General features: G+C 46.3%; 2 protein-coding genes across 3 annotated transcripts in view; both read left to right on the forward strand.

Moving 5' to 3' along the window:
* Positions 1-12,178, forward strand: part of LOC125538127 (phospholipid-transporting ATPase 2) — a 35,077-nt gene extending 22,899 nt beyond the window's left edge. For both annotated transcript variants that reach the window (XM_048701425.2, XM_048701427.2), the window contains exons 18-25: positions 8,803-8,934; positions 9,330-9,483; positions 9,964-10,081; positions 10,178-10,351; positions 10,465-10,516; positions 10,889-11,016; positions 11,094-11,244; positions 11,333-12,178. In XM_048701425.2, the coding sequence (XP_048557382.2) occupies positions 8,803-8,934; positions 9,330-9,483; positions 9,964-10,081; positions 10,178-10,351; positions 10,465-10,516; positions 10,889-11,016; positions 11,094-11,244; positions 11,333-11,569 (1,146 nt within the window). In that variant the 3' untranslated portion in view covers positions 11,570-12,178. The remainder of the gene's footprint in view (positions 1-8,802; positions 8,935-9,329; positions 9,484-9,963; positions 10,082-10,177; positions 10,352-10,464; positions 10,517-10,888; positions 11,017-11,093; positions 11,245-11,332) is intronic.
* Positions 12,179-12,595: 417 nt separating this feature from the next.
* On the forward strand, positions 12,596-15,900 carry LOC147985407 (pentatricopeptide repeat-containing protein At2g13600-like). Its single transcript, XM_087544072.1, has one exon. The coding sequence runs from the start codon at positions 13,504-13,506 to the stop codon at positions 15,682-15,684; it is 2,181 nt and encodes a 726-aa protein (XP_087400198.1). The 5' UTR covers positions 12,596-13,503; the 3' UTR covers positions 15,685-15,900.
* The last annotated feature ends 749 nt before the right edge of the window (positions 15,901-16,649 follow it).

Here is a 16,649-nt window from a genome sequence, read left to right on the forward strand (position 1 = left end):
GTCCTCACCGCAATCAAGCGCCGAGGCTTGCGCCGGCCGATGCCAAACAGTCAGCTGCACGTGCTGGCCACCAGGCAGCTCCGAGGCTCGCTTGCTTGTCTGTCGTCTTCGCCTCGCCCGCCGCCCGCTCCGCCCTAGGGTGCCGTCTGCCTCCCTCCAGCTCGCCCCCTCCGGCTGCTGCCTCCTGGTGTTCGTGCGCCACCTCCCATCGGCTGCCCAGCGTTCTCTTTGTTTTGCTCGTGGCTTCCAATTCGTCTCGATCTGCAAAAAAGAAGAGGTAAAAAACAATTGTCTACATTGTCGGGCATGATTTTCCTCCCTCGCTTCCTGCTGATTTTTGACACTATATTAAAAGAATATTCACACGTGTAAAATTAGGTTGTAAAAATTGCCATACCTTTGATATTTGCTCCAGTGGTTGCTTCACCCAGCACAATTTCTTCTAGCATTTCGATCTCAACCTCCCTGCTAGTGTTCCCTTCCGAAACATAGGAATCATGTCATCAATCAACGTTAAAGAAACTCCATGGTACTGCAAGGTGCCGAAGCTATTTTTACAATTATACCTCACCAAATCTATTCTGAAAACACAACTACAGCTGAGCTCATCATAGTGAACTGTAGAACTAAAACAAACTGAACTGAATCATCCCACACATGCAAACTGAGCCACAGTTAGGAACAAACAAAACAAAACCCACCTAATCTGCTTCCGATAGATGGTGTTCATCCCTACTTCTCTGATTTTCTTCAGCAACAACTGTCTCTGAACTTATTTACAACTGACATATATGGAATGAACAAATGAAAAGAGTCAAATAGAAGGAAGAAATGAACCACAGCTCACCTTACATGTGCAAAAATCAGTGAAACGACGTAAATCAGCCAGTCTCTCCTCTCAACATCTAGCATACAGCAGCAACATATAGCAGCACTGAACAAGCTGCAGCTGCCTAAAGCAGCAATATTTCTCTCCAGAAGAACTTATCTCACTTCCTCTCTTAAGCCATATAGCCTGCAGCAGCAGCTGGTGCGATAGCAAGCAGCCCGCAGCATGGCAGTTTCCTCCTCTCTATATCTCTCTTCTACAAATCTAGCAGCCTGCAACATGGCAGTTTCCTCCTCAATATATCTCTCTTCTGCAAATCGAGAGCAAGTAGTAACCCTCCACTCCCTGCATGACGCCCACTCATCTCCATTGAGCACCCCTCGGCTGCCAGCGAGCTCCTCTCTCACTGAAACCCCCCAGTGACCTTGCATTTCCGTGTGGCCTGTTGTGTCCCAGGCAGAGATTGTGGCCGATAGAGTTGGGGTAGCACCGATTGAAGAGAAGCTTGTCCAACATCGTCTGAGATGGTTTGGGTATATTCAGCGCATGCCTCCAAAAGCTCCGGTGTATAGCGGACGGCTAAAGCGTGCTGATAATGTCAAGAGAGGTCGGGGTAGACCGAACTTGACATGGGAGGAGTTCGTAAAGAGAGATCTGAAGGATTGGAGTATCACCAAAGAACTAGCAGTGGACAGGGGTGCGTGGAAGTTTGCTATCCATGTGCAAGAACCATGAGTTGGTTGCGAGATCTTATGGGTTTCACCTCTAGCCTACCCTAACTTGTTTGAGATTAAAGGCTTTGTTGTTGTTGTCAGAGATCGTGGCCCCGCCAAGGGAAACCCCAAGCGCCGGGACACCCAATTCTCATGCAGCCTACAATCCAACGATAATAGTCTTCGACGTGGGCACTGTCTCGGCCGCGGAACTGAAGCTGCAATGGATCCTCACCACGCCCACGGCCGCCGGCAAGATCGACAGGAAGGAAACCTTCGGCAGCGCCATCAGTGCGGGTGCGTTGCCAACGACCATGTTCCGGTGGTGGCTCCACGTGGACCTAAGAAGGGGCGGTAGGGGAGGCTAGCGGATTTGCAACTCCTGGCAGTGACCAGACCCTAGAGGTGCCGCGTCGGGCGACACAGCTGGCTGTAGTAACCGCCTTTGCTGGTAGGTCATCCGTGGAGGACATGGGGGAAGATGAGGTTGATGCAATCGGCGTCTGATGGTGTGGAAGAGGGTCAAAACCGTGGATGTCGGTGCATAATACAGGCAAATCCCATGATAGGGTTGCTCATGGGGCGGAGTACGCATAGAGGATCAGAATGGATTAGAATGGGGTGCACATGAGATGAACGATTTTACCCAGGTTCAGGTCCTCGCGGTGGAGGTAATACCCTACATCCTGCATGTCTGATTGTATTGATTGGTGTCTCGTATGAGAGATCTTGGCATAGATTGGATGCCAACTTGGGAGGCCCCTACCTCCCCTTATATAGGTGAACGAGGGGTAGGGTTACATGAGCCCAAGTCGGTTTACATAGTAGAGTCCCATCAGATCTACTGATACATGTATGTTGGAGTACAGGTTAAGGTCGCCCCTGGTGGGCCAACAGTTGGCTTGGTGGGCCGGTCTTATTGGGAGGCCTGCTGGCAGGGCGAGGTGAAGCAGCACAAAGGTTGCGGAGGAGCAACTCCACTTTGCTGCTACAATGTGTACAGCACAAGTGTTGAAGGAACAACTTCAACGTGCTGCGCTAGATATCGCTCTAGAGGCGAATGTAGGCCGATATGGCAGCAAGAGTTCAATCCAGGACTCCTAGAGCACAAGATCTACTCCAAGATCTTAGATAAGAACAACAAGTTCTATTATAGGTAGTGGGTACATATTCTCGGTTTCAAAGTAGAGGCGAGGGCCTCTATTTATAGGCTTTGCGAAGCCTTCACATACTTCTACTTATAGCTGGAATACTCTAGAAAACATTATTTAAGTTTCACCATTCTACTCATGGCTACTCATAACTAGAAGACTCTAGAAAACAGTAGGTAGGGTAGAAAAGAAAAGAAAAGAAATAGTACACTAGAGTGGAAGCATCTAGAAGTAGCCAAACAAATCGGACATACGATTTCTTTTTCATCTAGTGTTCCTCGTCATTCTCCCCTAGTTGTTTGGAACTCGCCCTCGAGTTATCTTCATAGAGCGCTTCTTCTGGATGGTAGAGTCAAGTCCGCAACATTGAATGTGTTGGATATGCCCATGTCGTTTGGAAGATCTATCACATAAGCATTATCATTTATCTTCCTCATGATAGAGAAGGGCCCATACCTTCGCTGCCTAAGCTTCCCCTTAACACCTAAAGGCAGCCTCTCTTTTCGGATGTAGACCATCACCTATTACCAACTTGAAATGATTTTGGCCTCCTATTGCAATCAGCAAGTTGTTTATATTTCTGATTTTGTGCTTCCAAAGCACCACGAATCTCTTCAAATAGCTCAATGTAATTATCAGCAAAGGACAATGCTGATTTTGAGTTTCCCTTTGATGGTAGCTTCTCCAGGTTCACCACATGTGTTGGAACATTAGTGTAGACAATGGAAAAAGGGCTCCTTCCTGTGGATCTATGCTTGGAGTTATTGTAGGAGAACTCTGCAAGAGATAAAGCCAAATCCCATTGTCCCTTTCTTTCTCCACAAGTGCAAAGGATCAGATTACCCAAAAACTTGTTCACCACTTCCGTTTGTCCATCTGTTTGTGGATGAGCAGTGCTAGAAAACTTCAATTCAGTGTTGAATTGCTTCCACAAAGTGAGCCAAAATGCAGCAAGAAACTTGCTATCACGGTCTGAGACGATGGACCTTGGTACTCCATGAAGTCTGACCACTTCTCGAAAGAACAGATTTGCCACATGATGAGCATCCGTTGTCTTGCGGCATGGGATGAAATGAGCCATCTTAGAGATTCTATCCACGACTACAAATACAACATCACTTCCTCGTCTTGTTCTTGGCAAGCCCAAGACGAAGTCCATAGAGATGTCCTCCCATGGAGCAACACGAACAAACAAAGGCATGTATAACCTTGTGTACTGGACTTGGCCTTTGCAGGTTTGACATATAGGCATCGCTGAACAAACTTTCTAGCATCTCTCTTTAGTTATGGCCAAAAGTAGTGGGCTTCCAGGTTAGCAATAGTCTTGTCCCTTCCAACATGGCCACTAAGATCACCTGAATGGAGCTTTCTAACTAGTTTGTCACATAGAGAACTTCTTGGAATGCACAAACGATCATTTTTGAAAAGATAGCCATCTTGCATCAAATAGTCATCACCTAATGGTTGGCCCCTTGTGTGCTTCACCCAAACATGGCCAAAGTCTTCGTCATCCTCATACAACTCCTTTATTTGATCTATGCCTGGAAGTTCAGCCTCATCCTTGCTATAGATCAAGATGTCATCGAAATGAACCACAACAAAGTGGGATAAGATGGGTCGAAGGACTTGATTCATCAAGTGCATAAAGGTACTTGGTGCATTTGAAAGTCTAAATGGCATGATTAGCCATTCAAACAATCCTTCCTTTGTCTTGAAGGCGGTTTTCCATTCATCCCCGGATCTGATATGGATTTGATGATATCCACTTCTTAAATCCAGCTTTGTGAACACTCTTGCTCCACTAAGCTGATCCAACATATCATCCAGACAGGGAATAGGGAATCTATACCTTACAGTGATCTTGTTAATGGCTCTACTGTCCGTACATATGCGCCAAAATCCATCTTTCTTTGGTGCGAGCAGGGCTTGTACAACACATGGGCTAATACTTTCTCGAATGTGCCCCTTTTGCAGCAATTTCTCCACTTTCTCCTTCAATATATCATGTTCTTTTGGGTCATTCGATAGTGTGGAAGATTAGGAAAATTTGCTCCCGGAATTAAGTCAATTCTATGTTGAATTCCTCTCATCGGTGGCAGGCCTTGTGGCTATCCAAGTATGTTATAAAATTCTGCTAATAAGCCACGTACCTTTGCTGGAATTTCAACAACCGGGCGCTCTTCTCCTTTTACTATAAGTGCAGCACACAAATCTGCCTCCTTCAAGTCTTCCATAAACTCATTAGAGGTGTGGGAGATAGTTAACATACTTTCCCCCTCTTCCTTAGAGATATTACCATCAGTTTTATTTGGTAGAATAATGATCTTTCTCTTGTTCCAAATGAAAGAGTAAGAATTTTTCCTACCCTTGTGAGTATCCACATCAAACTGCCAAGGTCTCCCAAGAAGAACATGGCTGGCGTCCATATCAACTACATCACACAACACATTTGAGCGATAATGCTTGCTCAAAGAAAGTGGCAGGTTGCATTGTTTGGTGATCCTCATATTCACTCCTTTCTTGATCCATCCAATAGTGTAGGGATTTGGATGATCATGGGTTTCAAGCTTTAAATGGTTCACCAACTTCTGGGAGATAAGATTCTCGCAACTACAACTATCAATCACTAATTTGCATACCTTGTCATTCACCGTGCATTTGCTCTCAAATATTTTCTTCCGTTGTGTGCTGTCAGGTTGTGGTGTGGAACATAGGAGACACTGAATCACACATACCACCTCTTCACCTTCTTCTTAAAAAACCTCTTGTCCCTCTATATCTTCAGATTCGTATTCTTCCTCGTCGCCTTCACCTTCATGGATAGTTGTGCTAACAAATTTCCTTAGTGGGCAATTGCTGGATATGTGTCCCTCTTCACCACATTTATGGCATTTTGGGCCTTCATTGGACTTACCCTTGCCTCTAGTTTGCTTCGGGATTGGTTGTTTTGCCTTTGGTGGAGTGGTCTTTTCTTCCACTATTAGTGTGATCCCTAGACGAGCCTTCGGTATGAGGATATGGAGGATATGGAGCCTTATTTGTCTTTCTTGTCCTCACAAACCTCTCGGCCTTTAAGGCTAGAGCTTGTGCTTGATCAATGGACCAGATTTGTTGCATCATCAATCGATCTTGAATAGCATCATTGAGACCATTGATGTACCTTGCAACTTGTTGATCTTCAGTTTCAGCAAGGCTGCACCTCACTTGTAGCCTTAGAAACTCCTCCGTGTAATCTGAGACAGTCCTATTTCCTTGAGCACAATTTTGGAATTGGATAAATAGGATCTGGTCATAATCAGCGGGTAAAAATCTCCCTTTCAAAAGGCTTTTCATTTGCCGCCAAGTTCTCACACGAGGTTCTCCTCTCAGCCTGCGCTCTTCTTGAACGCGATGCCACCATGCACCGGCTCCTCCTTTCAGCTTGTATGCGACCAAAGGGACTCTCCGATCTTCCGGAACCTCCATGACCTCAAAGAAAGTCTCCACTTCATATAACTAATCTGGGCACCCTTCAATATCAACATTTCCATTAAAAGTTGGGATCTCAGCTTTCACCTTGTATGTATCCCTTGCATATGTAGGGTTGGGTACTCTTCGATATGCATAGAGATCAGCTTCTTCAAGGGCTTCATCATATTCTTCACCTTCAGAAGTTTCAACATAAATTGGCCTTATTGAAGCACGTTGAACAGCACGTTGTTGTGGCGGTCTTGCTCCAAGATTACCTCTCCTTCTTCTTTGATGAACATATTCTTCTTCTTTAGATGAATCTCCTTCATTGGTAGCAGGGGGAACACCCTTTCTTATCATCTCAACCAGCTGATCAAATCTCCGATTAAGATCTTCACGCAGCTCTTTGATTTGTTGTTCTGCAGCATCGATCCTCTTCTCCAATTGCTCCATTGCTTGCTGCAGCTTGCTCTCGAAGAGGACAACAAGAACTAGTTTGGGTCAACGAGGCTCTGATGCCACCTGAAGCAGCACAAAGGTTGTGGAGGAGCAACTCCACTTTGCTGCTACAATGTGTACAACACAAGTGTTGAAGGAACAACTTCAACGTGCTGCGCTAGATATCGCTCTAGAGGCGAATGTAGGCCGATATGGCAGCAAGAGTTCAATCCAGAACTCCTAGAGCACAAGATCTACTCCAAGATCTTAGATAAGAACAACGAGTTCTATTATAGGTAGTGGGTACATAGTCTCGGTTTCAAAGTAGAGGTGAGGACCTCTATTTATAGGCTTTGGGAAGCCTTCACATACTTCCACTTACAGCTGGAATACTCTAGAAAACATTATTTAAGTTTCACCATTCTACTCATAGCTACTCACAACTAGAAGACTCTAGAAAACAGTAGGTAGGGTAGAAAAGAAAAGAAAAGAAATAGTACACTAGAGTGGAAGCATCTGGAAGTAGCCAAACAAATTTGACATACGATTTTTATTTATTTTTCATCTAGTGTTCCTCGGCACGAGGGGCTTGGGCTATAGCTACACCCTGAGGCCGATCTTGCAACCGACTTCCTCGGAGGTTGGATACCTCTGGTACTGTGTACCGTCAGTAGCCCCTGAGTCCGTCATGAGCTCGGTTGCATCAGGGTCGGTGTCGAACTGAATGCGCCGTCTTGGTATCCTTGGCGAGGTCTTGATGGAGTCCTGAGTATCCTTGGAAGGAAAAATGATCTTGCGCCGGCTCGCCTTGAAGAGGTTGGAGATGACACGACCTGTCGGGCTCGTCAGGAGGAAATCGAGGAAACCCGTGCATGGTGAGCAAGGTGTCCGACCTCCCTATCTTTGTTGTTGGAGACATCCGGTTCACAAAAACCATCTAAAAATATGTCGATATGAGCGAAGCATGAACAGGGCGGTTTTCTTGTCCTTTGTAGATATTGGGGGCACGATAGTGCACCTGGTGGGTGTAGCCCCTGACCGACTTGCGGAGTTGGGCGAAGGGTCTTCGTTAACTTCCCAAACACAAGCCATGCGCCGGCTCGATCGCGGGGCGGGAAATGGCGTGATCTGTTGGGCTTGGATGCCCGAAGGGGAAACCGAAGCCATCGGGTAAGGGGTGCTTAGAGTTGCAAGTTGCAATGACCAGGTCGCACCTGATCTGGAAGCACCCGTCCTTGTTCCCACGTCCACATCGGAATCCCTGCACCGCTTCCGCCGCTCGGCTGCTGCCCCTACGCCCAAGCGCTTCCTGGGCCGCGCTTGTCGTGGATGAGTGCGTCGGCCAAGGTTGAGCCGCACTGCATGGTATCCATAGAGGAACTTGCGCTGCCCTAGATGTGCAGGATCATGACAGCCCTCAGGCCGCCTCCATGCCATCTCGTGTGACTACCCGTTGAGCAGCGCATGGAGAAGGGGATCGAGAGTAATTGCTGACGAATCTGGGAGGAGGGGATGGATCAGGGGAGACGGATGGAGCGGGTGTCGTGCCACATGTGGTGGTATGTCGGCCGTCGGCATGGTCAGCCACGGCAACGACGATGCCATCGCCATGTATGTGTTCCTGCGTGCGGCTGGGATCATACGATATGTAGCCGCACGTCTTGTGGGGTTTACCGTACATCGACGATGACAACAGATGTGCTAGGTATATCTTGGGCAACATCGCTTATCCTGTCGTTCGTGTGGTTGTATGTAGGCACAGGTGGGGTGATTGTGGCCGGGTCGGTCCCATGCAGTGATGGATTCGATACTACAGGGAGGGAATGACATACGTAAAAACCACCGTATGGGAGGGGATGATGTAGAAAAAAATAGGGAAGAAACAATCCTCCTTTCATCCTTTTAGTATTAGGTATAGATTCAGTGGGTCCCATGGGTAGGAGGAAGAGTGAATGGGTGAGTGAACTCACCACCAACTCAAATCTTTAGAAGCAGGAGAAAGCAAATACACTTAAGATAAAGGAACGGAGGGAGTATATGTTAAATCTTCAGGATTTTTTTTTGTTTTGTATATTCAGTTTGAACTATCATATCATATTTGCTATCATATTCTTTGGTGTGTTTGTCTATGCACATTTAACAAACTTAAACTCTGTTACTGAATGGGTTCATAGTTTGTTTTGGTTGACTGGAGTACTTCATGTCAAATCTGTTTATGCAGGATCTTGCATTCGTTTTGGATGGTTGGGCACTCGAAATAATTCTGAAGCGTTCGCTGGAATCTTTCACTAAGCTGGCCATGATGTCAAGAACAGCAATATGCTGTCGGATGACACCTTTGCAGAAAGCACAGGTTTCCCTTTGGCTGTTTCTACCAACAGTTTTCTTACCTTTTGACATGTAAATTGGTTTTTAAAAAACTGAATGGGATGAGCATATGTCGTCTTTGGTACCAAAGATCCTCATGTTGGGCAAGACCGTTTACAATTTTGATTTATTTTTTGTGATTCTACTAATGACATCCCATACAATTGTAATCCACCTCGATGCAAATGGAGCCGTGGCATCCAACTGGACTTACTGGACTTTATGTTAATAAATTACTTAATGAGGGACAATGTAGATCCTGATAGAGAGCAAGAGTCTGAAATATTGATGCAGTTATCGTGATGCTACTCAATAACATATCATGCGCTGCTGCTATTTAGCTGGTCACTTAAAAACTAACTTTGTTTTGCATTTGTGCAGCTTGTTGGGATCCTGAAATCCTCTGGCTCTTTAACTCTAGCAATTGGTGATGGTGGTAATGATGTAAGAATGATTCAAGAGGCTAACATTGGAGTAGGGATTAGTGGTAGGGAGGGACTGCAAGCTGCAAGAGCTGCTGATTATAGCATTGGAAGTATGCATCTTTTATTAATTTTACACAGTTTGCTGATTTTACATTTACCTTGTAATGTGTATGTCAGTGCTGCCTTTGTATTGTTGAGCTCAGAGGTGTTCTTATGCTTGCACTATTTTAAGTTGGACACAATGTTAAACATTATGTGGTCGTCTAGAACTTTTGAAGGCTGATTTAATCGTCTTTCTAGCTGAAGCCAGGTCCTAGAAACCCACTCCATGTCTGGCTCTGGTTTTGACCATCCAGTCTTCTGAACCCTGTATAGAGATTCCAAACTAGTGTAGGCAGAGATTGTAAATCTTCGACCTTTGTTTATCCATATGAACTGGTATCATTTTGTCGTCTGAAAAAGAGAATGTCCAATGGATCATGTCTTTGTACTGAGAATCCCTACCACCTTATCCTTTTGTTGAACTTTACCTCCAAGTTCCATGTACTTTTACTAAGTCTAAGTATGTATGTTTTCCAATTGTTTTGCAGAGTTCAAGTTTCTCAGAAGGTTGATACTTGTCCATGGTCGATATTCATACAATCGCACAGCATTTATTTCGCAGTACTCTTTCTACAAGTCACTGTTGATTTGCTTTATACAGATTCTGTGAGTCTAGCCTCCTAATGCTCTTTCCATTAGCAGTACCTTTGATTATACTGGGAAGCCACTACACATGGACTGCTGACCTGGGTCCTATGTTAGTTTTTCCTTTTCGTCAGGGCTTTCTGGAACTAGTATCTTCAACTCGATTAGCCTGATGGCCTACAATGTTTTCTACACAAGTCTTCCGGTTATGACAATAATTTTTGACAAGGATATCTCTGAAACAACAGTTCTGCGATATCCCCAGATTTTACTTTATTCTCAAGCTGGGAGGTACAAATAGAATTTTTTTGTTCCTTCATTTTTATTTGTTGAGGCTTCTTGTAAGTGTGCTATGTAGCTGTTTTGTGGCATGACTAATATGAGTAGTTTCATTGTGTTTCCAGGCTCTTGAATCGCAGTACATTTGCTGAATGGTTTGGGCGATCGCTGTACCATGTAAAATAAACATTACTCTTTCATTCTTTTTATGTTGTACTCATCTGGGTTTCCGTATCTTGAAGAATATATTGAAGTGTAGTGGATGCATTGGTTGGGGCTCTGTTAATGCAATCTATTGTGGACCACAAACCACTTGCTGACGAGCAGCTTGTGAGATTTTTCAGTAGGCCTGAATATACAGTGAATAACACATACACCTATCAGTCAGTGTGCTAACCAAATGCCGTGTGCACTATTAGTACATGAAGTCGATGTTTTTTCTCTGTCTTGATTTATTTCCTGTATGCATGATCCTTTACATCCACTATGCTTTAGCTGCACATGAAAATCTAATCTCCATAACGAGATTTTAATCGTTTGTGGTTTCAGGCATTTGTTGTTTTCCTAATTACCATCAACGCATATGCTGATGAGAAAAGTGACATGGAGGAGCTCTCCATGGTCGCCCTGTCTGGATGCATTTGGTTGCAAGCTTTTGTGGTGACGCTGGATACTAAGTAAGTTCTCACGGTTGGTTGCTACAAGCACATCATAGCGTACTTCACTGATACTGTCTTCTGTCTTCTGTCTTCAGCTCATTTACTTGTCCACAAATCACCCTCATATGGGGGAACTTTGTAGCCTTCTACATGATCAACTTAATACTCAGTGCGGTACCAACCCTTCAGATGCACACTGTCATGTGGCATCTGTGTAATCAACCTTCATACTGGATCACCATGGCCGTAAGTCTACTGTTGTTGGTTATATATACTCTTTTTGTAGCTATGACTGGCCTAACCGTTATGTATGGTGAAAATATATTTTTCCCAGCTGATTGTTGCGGCAGGAATGGGCCCGGTGCTGGCTCTTAGATACTTGAGGAACGTGTACCGACCTAGTGCCATCGATGTTCTCCAGCAAATTGAGCAAACCGACGGACATGCCCAAGCCCCGGGGAATTTGGAGTCGTCGACTGGGACCTATCTCGATTATTTACTAACTGACTTGCGTAGGAACAAGAGTTCCATCCATCAACCTTTGCTTTCGGATTCTGCATCTAGCAGATGATGATGTGTTGGGTCATCAGCGGTTCAGTTCAACCTTGGCAGCTAGCGCCTACCAGCTACTGTAGCAGCGAGGCAATGACGGCCTTAAGAAATTGCACCAGCTAACAGTAATAGGATTATGATCAAATGTTTGTTCGGGTAGTTTCAGTTCACAGGAGATGCGTTTTTTTTTTGAGTAAGCTAGACATGTGATATCAGAAAAATAGTTTTACTTAGTCGTAACAGGAGGTTCCTGTTTTCTTACTTAGAGCTGTACAGTTCTGTAGCCCTTTTGTTGTCCAAATTTAAGGGTTATTTCTGCTCCGAAAGATAAGTTGCATGATGAGCCGGGTGCATGTGACAAGAATAGCACCTTTTGGGCTGGATGTGGTGAAACGGCTAGCCTCAGAAAACCGCACTTTCTTTTGGCATTGATCTGGCAAGCCCTCATCGCGCACAGGCACATACTCCTTGCACTCGTTGATAGATGGGGTGTTGGAGATAATGTTGAGATACAATGTGTTGTTATAACATGTTCTTTTGGCTTTTCTACATGACATGGAACCATAAGAGAAGATCTGTATTATCGACCATTTTACACGCCCTTGTCTATCAACTTAATTTCATTGCACATTTTAGAAGAGCGACTATGTAACCTCCGGGGGCACCTGCTGAAGATCCAACGGTTAGGGAGTAAGCTTGTGCAAATTTGCATAAAGCCCATCAGGAGTCTTCTAATTGTGTGTAGGCCCTGAGATTCCGACTGTGCCAGGGTGCCTCGGGGGTACTTGAGTCACATTTTGTAGCATCGAGGAATGCCAGCGAGTGTGTGGGCACGGCAGTCAAGGCGTTAACGGGGAGAGTTGCGTAGCTGGGGAAGCAAGCATGGGCACGCGAGATGGCCGAAGTTTCACCGTGAAAACTTTCCAGTGAAGGGCGGCGTGATGCGGGCATCAAACTAGACCCACTGGGAGGCTTGGGAAGAGGGGATACCCAACAGGGGGCTTACCTAGAGCATGTAAGCCTCCTTAGATGTGATTACGATGGGTGAGCTCAAGGGTGAGGGGCTGTTCGGGTAGGACACACGGGGCTTCGGTAGGACCACATCGACCTTAGGAAAGCCGACAAGGAGATTCAGAGTTTGCTGGAGGAGGTGATCGATCATGATGTGGTGGTGGTTACCAGAGTCGGAGAAGACGATTTGGGTGTCGGTGACTTAGGGCCTCCTGCATTGATTCCTTCTGTGTGGTTTACACGCCTGCACATGGGGATTTGGCTCGTCAAGGTTGTTGTGTGCACAAGAGACGACGGCGTGAAACAAGCATCACTCGTGTTCTCTCTATACAAGACGAGAATGTGACCGAGTCTCGGGGAAGAAGAAACGCACAATGATTAGAATCGAATGGCGCAAGGAGGAGAAATTGAGGAGGGCTATGTTGGTGGCATTGGAAGGTCCGGCGCAGCGGACGGGCCTGATGTGCTCCGAGGATGATTTCCTGCTCAATTGCACGAGTCGTAGCGCTAGGTGCAGGGGTGGAATGGGTGGTGTCCTAGCGATCACGTTAGAGTGAGAAGAAAGGCAAAAGATCTACCGGGGAGTCAAGCATGAGGTGGCACGTCGCTGTGCTCGACAACTAGCTGATGAAGTTGGAGCAGGCTAGAAGAGAAAGGTGAGATGGACGATGATGTGGTGAGGTATAGTCAAAATCATGTCAGCACTTCAGCAAAAACAAAAAAAAAAATTCATGTCACGAAAGCATCCAGATTTACTCGAGTGATGAAAAAATTCGGTATCAATAATTGAAGGACTAAGGTTTGTGGGTTTTAAAGTTGAGAGACCATTTATGTGGGATCGAGGACGAAAATTATACTCTTTATTTCTTGAGAGAAGAAGTTACGCCCGCACGGCTAACTCGCCAGTACGCAGCGCCCTCCAAGCCTTAGCGAGACTACCGCATGCTCTCGAGGTCCAGACCTTTCGCCTTGTGCAGACCAAGACCGCCGGCTACCCCCGCAAGCAGGCTGTCACCGCGGCACTCATCGACCCAGCCTGACGAAGATGCGTCCGTCACCACGCAGAACATGCGGCTCACTGCTCTGCTCAGTAGCGGCGACACCGCGGCCGCGCGCAGGCTGTTCGACGGAATGCCGCGCCGGACTGTGGTCACCTGGAACGCCATGGTCGCAGGCCACGCGCGGCGCGGGAGCGTACTGGACGCGCTCGACGCCGCCACGCGCATGCACCGCTCGGGGGTAAGCCCCAGCGAGGCCACCTTCGCGTCGGTGCTTGGCGCCTGTGCCCGCGGCCGCCTCCTTCGGGTAGGGGCACAGGTGCACTGCCAGGTGGTCAAGTCCGGGTCTGAGAGCTTCGAGGTCGTGGGGCCTTCTCTGCTCGACTTCTACTCCTCGTGCTTTGATCTGCACGCATCTCACACGCTCTTCGAGTCCCTTCATCCGAGGAATGAGCGAATGTGGAGCCCGATGGTCGTCGCGCTTGTGAGGTTCAACCTGCCGGATGACGCCCTGGGTCTTCTCGAGAGGATGCCTGCGCCTCGTGACGTGTTTGCGTGGACCGCTGTTATATCGGGCCATGCACGAGGAGCGGGCGAGTGCTGTCGCAGAGCGATTTGGTTATTTGTTCAGATGTTAGCCGATGATGGAGTGAGGCCGAATGAATTCACTTTCGACAGTGTTTTGAGGGCCTGCGTAAAGATGGGAGCGTTGGATTTTGGGAGATCCGTTCATAGCTGTTTGGTTCGAAGCGGGTTTGATACCGACAAGTTAATCACCAGTGCTCTTGTGGATCTTTACTGCACTTCTGATGCTGTTGGTGATGCCTTGCTGGTTTACAGCGACCTGGAAAAGCCGTCCTTGATCACATCCAATGCATTGATTGGGGGGCTTATATCAATGCATAGGACGGAGGAAGCAAAGATAGTTTTCCAGAAGATGCCAGAGCATGATTCGGGTTCCTACAATCTGATGATTAAACTGTATGGTATTGAAGGGAGACTAGATGATTGTCAGAGGATGTTTGAAAAGATGCCTCGGAGAAATATCGTGACCTTAAACTCCATGATGTCAGTTCTTTTACAGAATGGGAAGTTGGAGGATGGACTGAAGCTATTTGAGCAAATTAAGGATGAAGGAAACACGATAACATGGAATTCTATGATTTCTGGTTACGTTCAGAATGATCATCCTTCAGAAGCTCTAAAACTATTTGTGGCCATGTGTCGATTGCCAATTGTATGCAGCCCGTCAACATTCCCTGCTCTATTGCACGCCTGTGCTGCTGTTGGAACCATTGAGCAAGGCAAAATGGTTCATGCTCACCTCTGCAAGACTCCATTCGAGTCCAATAGTTATGTCGGGACAGCCCTTGTGGATATGTACTTGAAATGTGGGTGTGTCAGTGATGCACGTAGCGCATTTTGTTGCATTGCATCACCAAATGTCGCTTCTTGGACATCACTCATCAATGGGCTTGCGCAGAATGGTCAATGGCTGGAAGCTATAGTAGAATTTGGGAGGATGTTGAAGCATCATATCAATCCCAATGAGATCACTTTTTTGGGCCTCCTTATGGCTAGTGCTCGTGCTGGTTTAGTTAACAAGGGGATGAGGTTCTTCCACTCTATGGAAAGCTATGGACTAGTACCAACTGTGGAGCATTATACCTGTGCTGTCGATCTTCTCGGTCGGACTGGACGTATCAGAGAAGCTGAGAAGTTCATCTCTGAAATGCCTGTGCCAGCAGATAGAGTGGTATGGGGAGCCTTACTCACTGCCTGCTGGTATTCGATGGACTTGGAGATGGGTGAGAAAGTTGCTGAGAAGTTGCTTTGCATGGGCACAGAGCATATATCTGCCTATGTTGCCATGTCTAATATCTATGCTAAATTGGGGAAGTGGGAAGATGTTGTGAAGGTAAGAACAAGATTGAGAAGTCTCGATGTGAAAAAGGAACCAGGGTGCAGTTGGATTGAACTGAAAGATATAGTTCATGTATTCCTCGTGGAAGACCGGAATCATCCAGAGAGAGATGAAATATACGTGATGCTAGAGGATTTAGTTTATAATATATCGTTGCATTCTGAACCTGATGAAGATTTATATTGGTTATCTGGAGCCTGAATTACTAAACTCCCCTTCGCCTCATGAAATACTCAGCGATAGGTTAGAGGACTGTGTTCCTACATTTGTGTGCACCAATTTGATGGCCAAGTACCTTGAATGCTCATATCTGACAACATTGCTAGTGATTTTAAAGACTCCTGAATGTATGTATCTTATCTGCTAATGAAGAATTTAAAACACTTATTTTATGTAGCAATATTAAACAATTGACTTGTATGCTTAAACCTTTCTAATTTGGTCATACTTCAATCACATTTTCTTTTGAAGCAATTACCTATTAGTAATACCATATCATATACTGCATCCTATTGGTTGGACTCAGATCAAATTGTGTTTCGATGTAAAAAATTTCTTACGATACCCTATAAAACCAGATTCAGAAACAATTTCGATCGGAAACTATCCTAACCACTTTAACCATTGGAGGCAACAATGAGATCTGAGCACACTCCGCAGTCTTCATGTTAGCCGTTATGCCCCTCACCCCTCCCCCCTCCCTCCCCCGAGACGATTTTTGCACCAGATGAAGAGTTGCCCAGTAGTTGAGCCCCCCAGACGTTCTGCACGGGCGTGGGAGTTGGTGGGCAAGAGAAGGAGAAGACTTCATGTTAGAGCATCTCCAGCTATTATGCCCCTCACCCCCCCCCCCCCCTTCTCTCATCCGAGACGATTTTTGCACCAGATGAAGATTTGTCAGCGCTAATTTTGCTGGGTGGGTGAGGGGGTGGGTGGGGCGGGGAGTTTCTCAGTAGTTGAGCCCCCAGGCGTTCTGCACAGGCGTGGGAGTTGGTGGGCAAGAGAAGGAGAAGACTTCATGTTAGAGCATCTCCAGCCGTTATGCCCCTCACCCCCCTTCCCCTGAGACGATTTTTGCGCCAGATGAAGATTTGCCGGCGCTAATTTTGCTGGATGGGTGGGGGGTGGGGGGCAGTTTGGGAGTTGGTGCGTGGGTGGGCCCCGGA

This window comes from Triticum urartu, chromosome 2A (assembly GCF_056163025.1).
Source record: "Triticum urartu cultivar PI428250 chromosome 2A, HENAU_Tu73, whole genome shotgun sequence".
Lineage (NCBI taxonomy): Eukaryota > Viridiplantae > Streptophyta > Magnoliopsida > Poales > Poaceae > Triticum > Triticum urartu.

Bases quoted from the DNA above. Each gene is read 5' to 3' on its own strand.
- LOC147985407 (XM_087544072.1), top strand. From the start codon at position 13,504: ATGCTCTCGAGGTCCAGACCTTTCGCCTTGTGCAGACCAAGACCGCCG.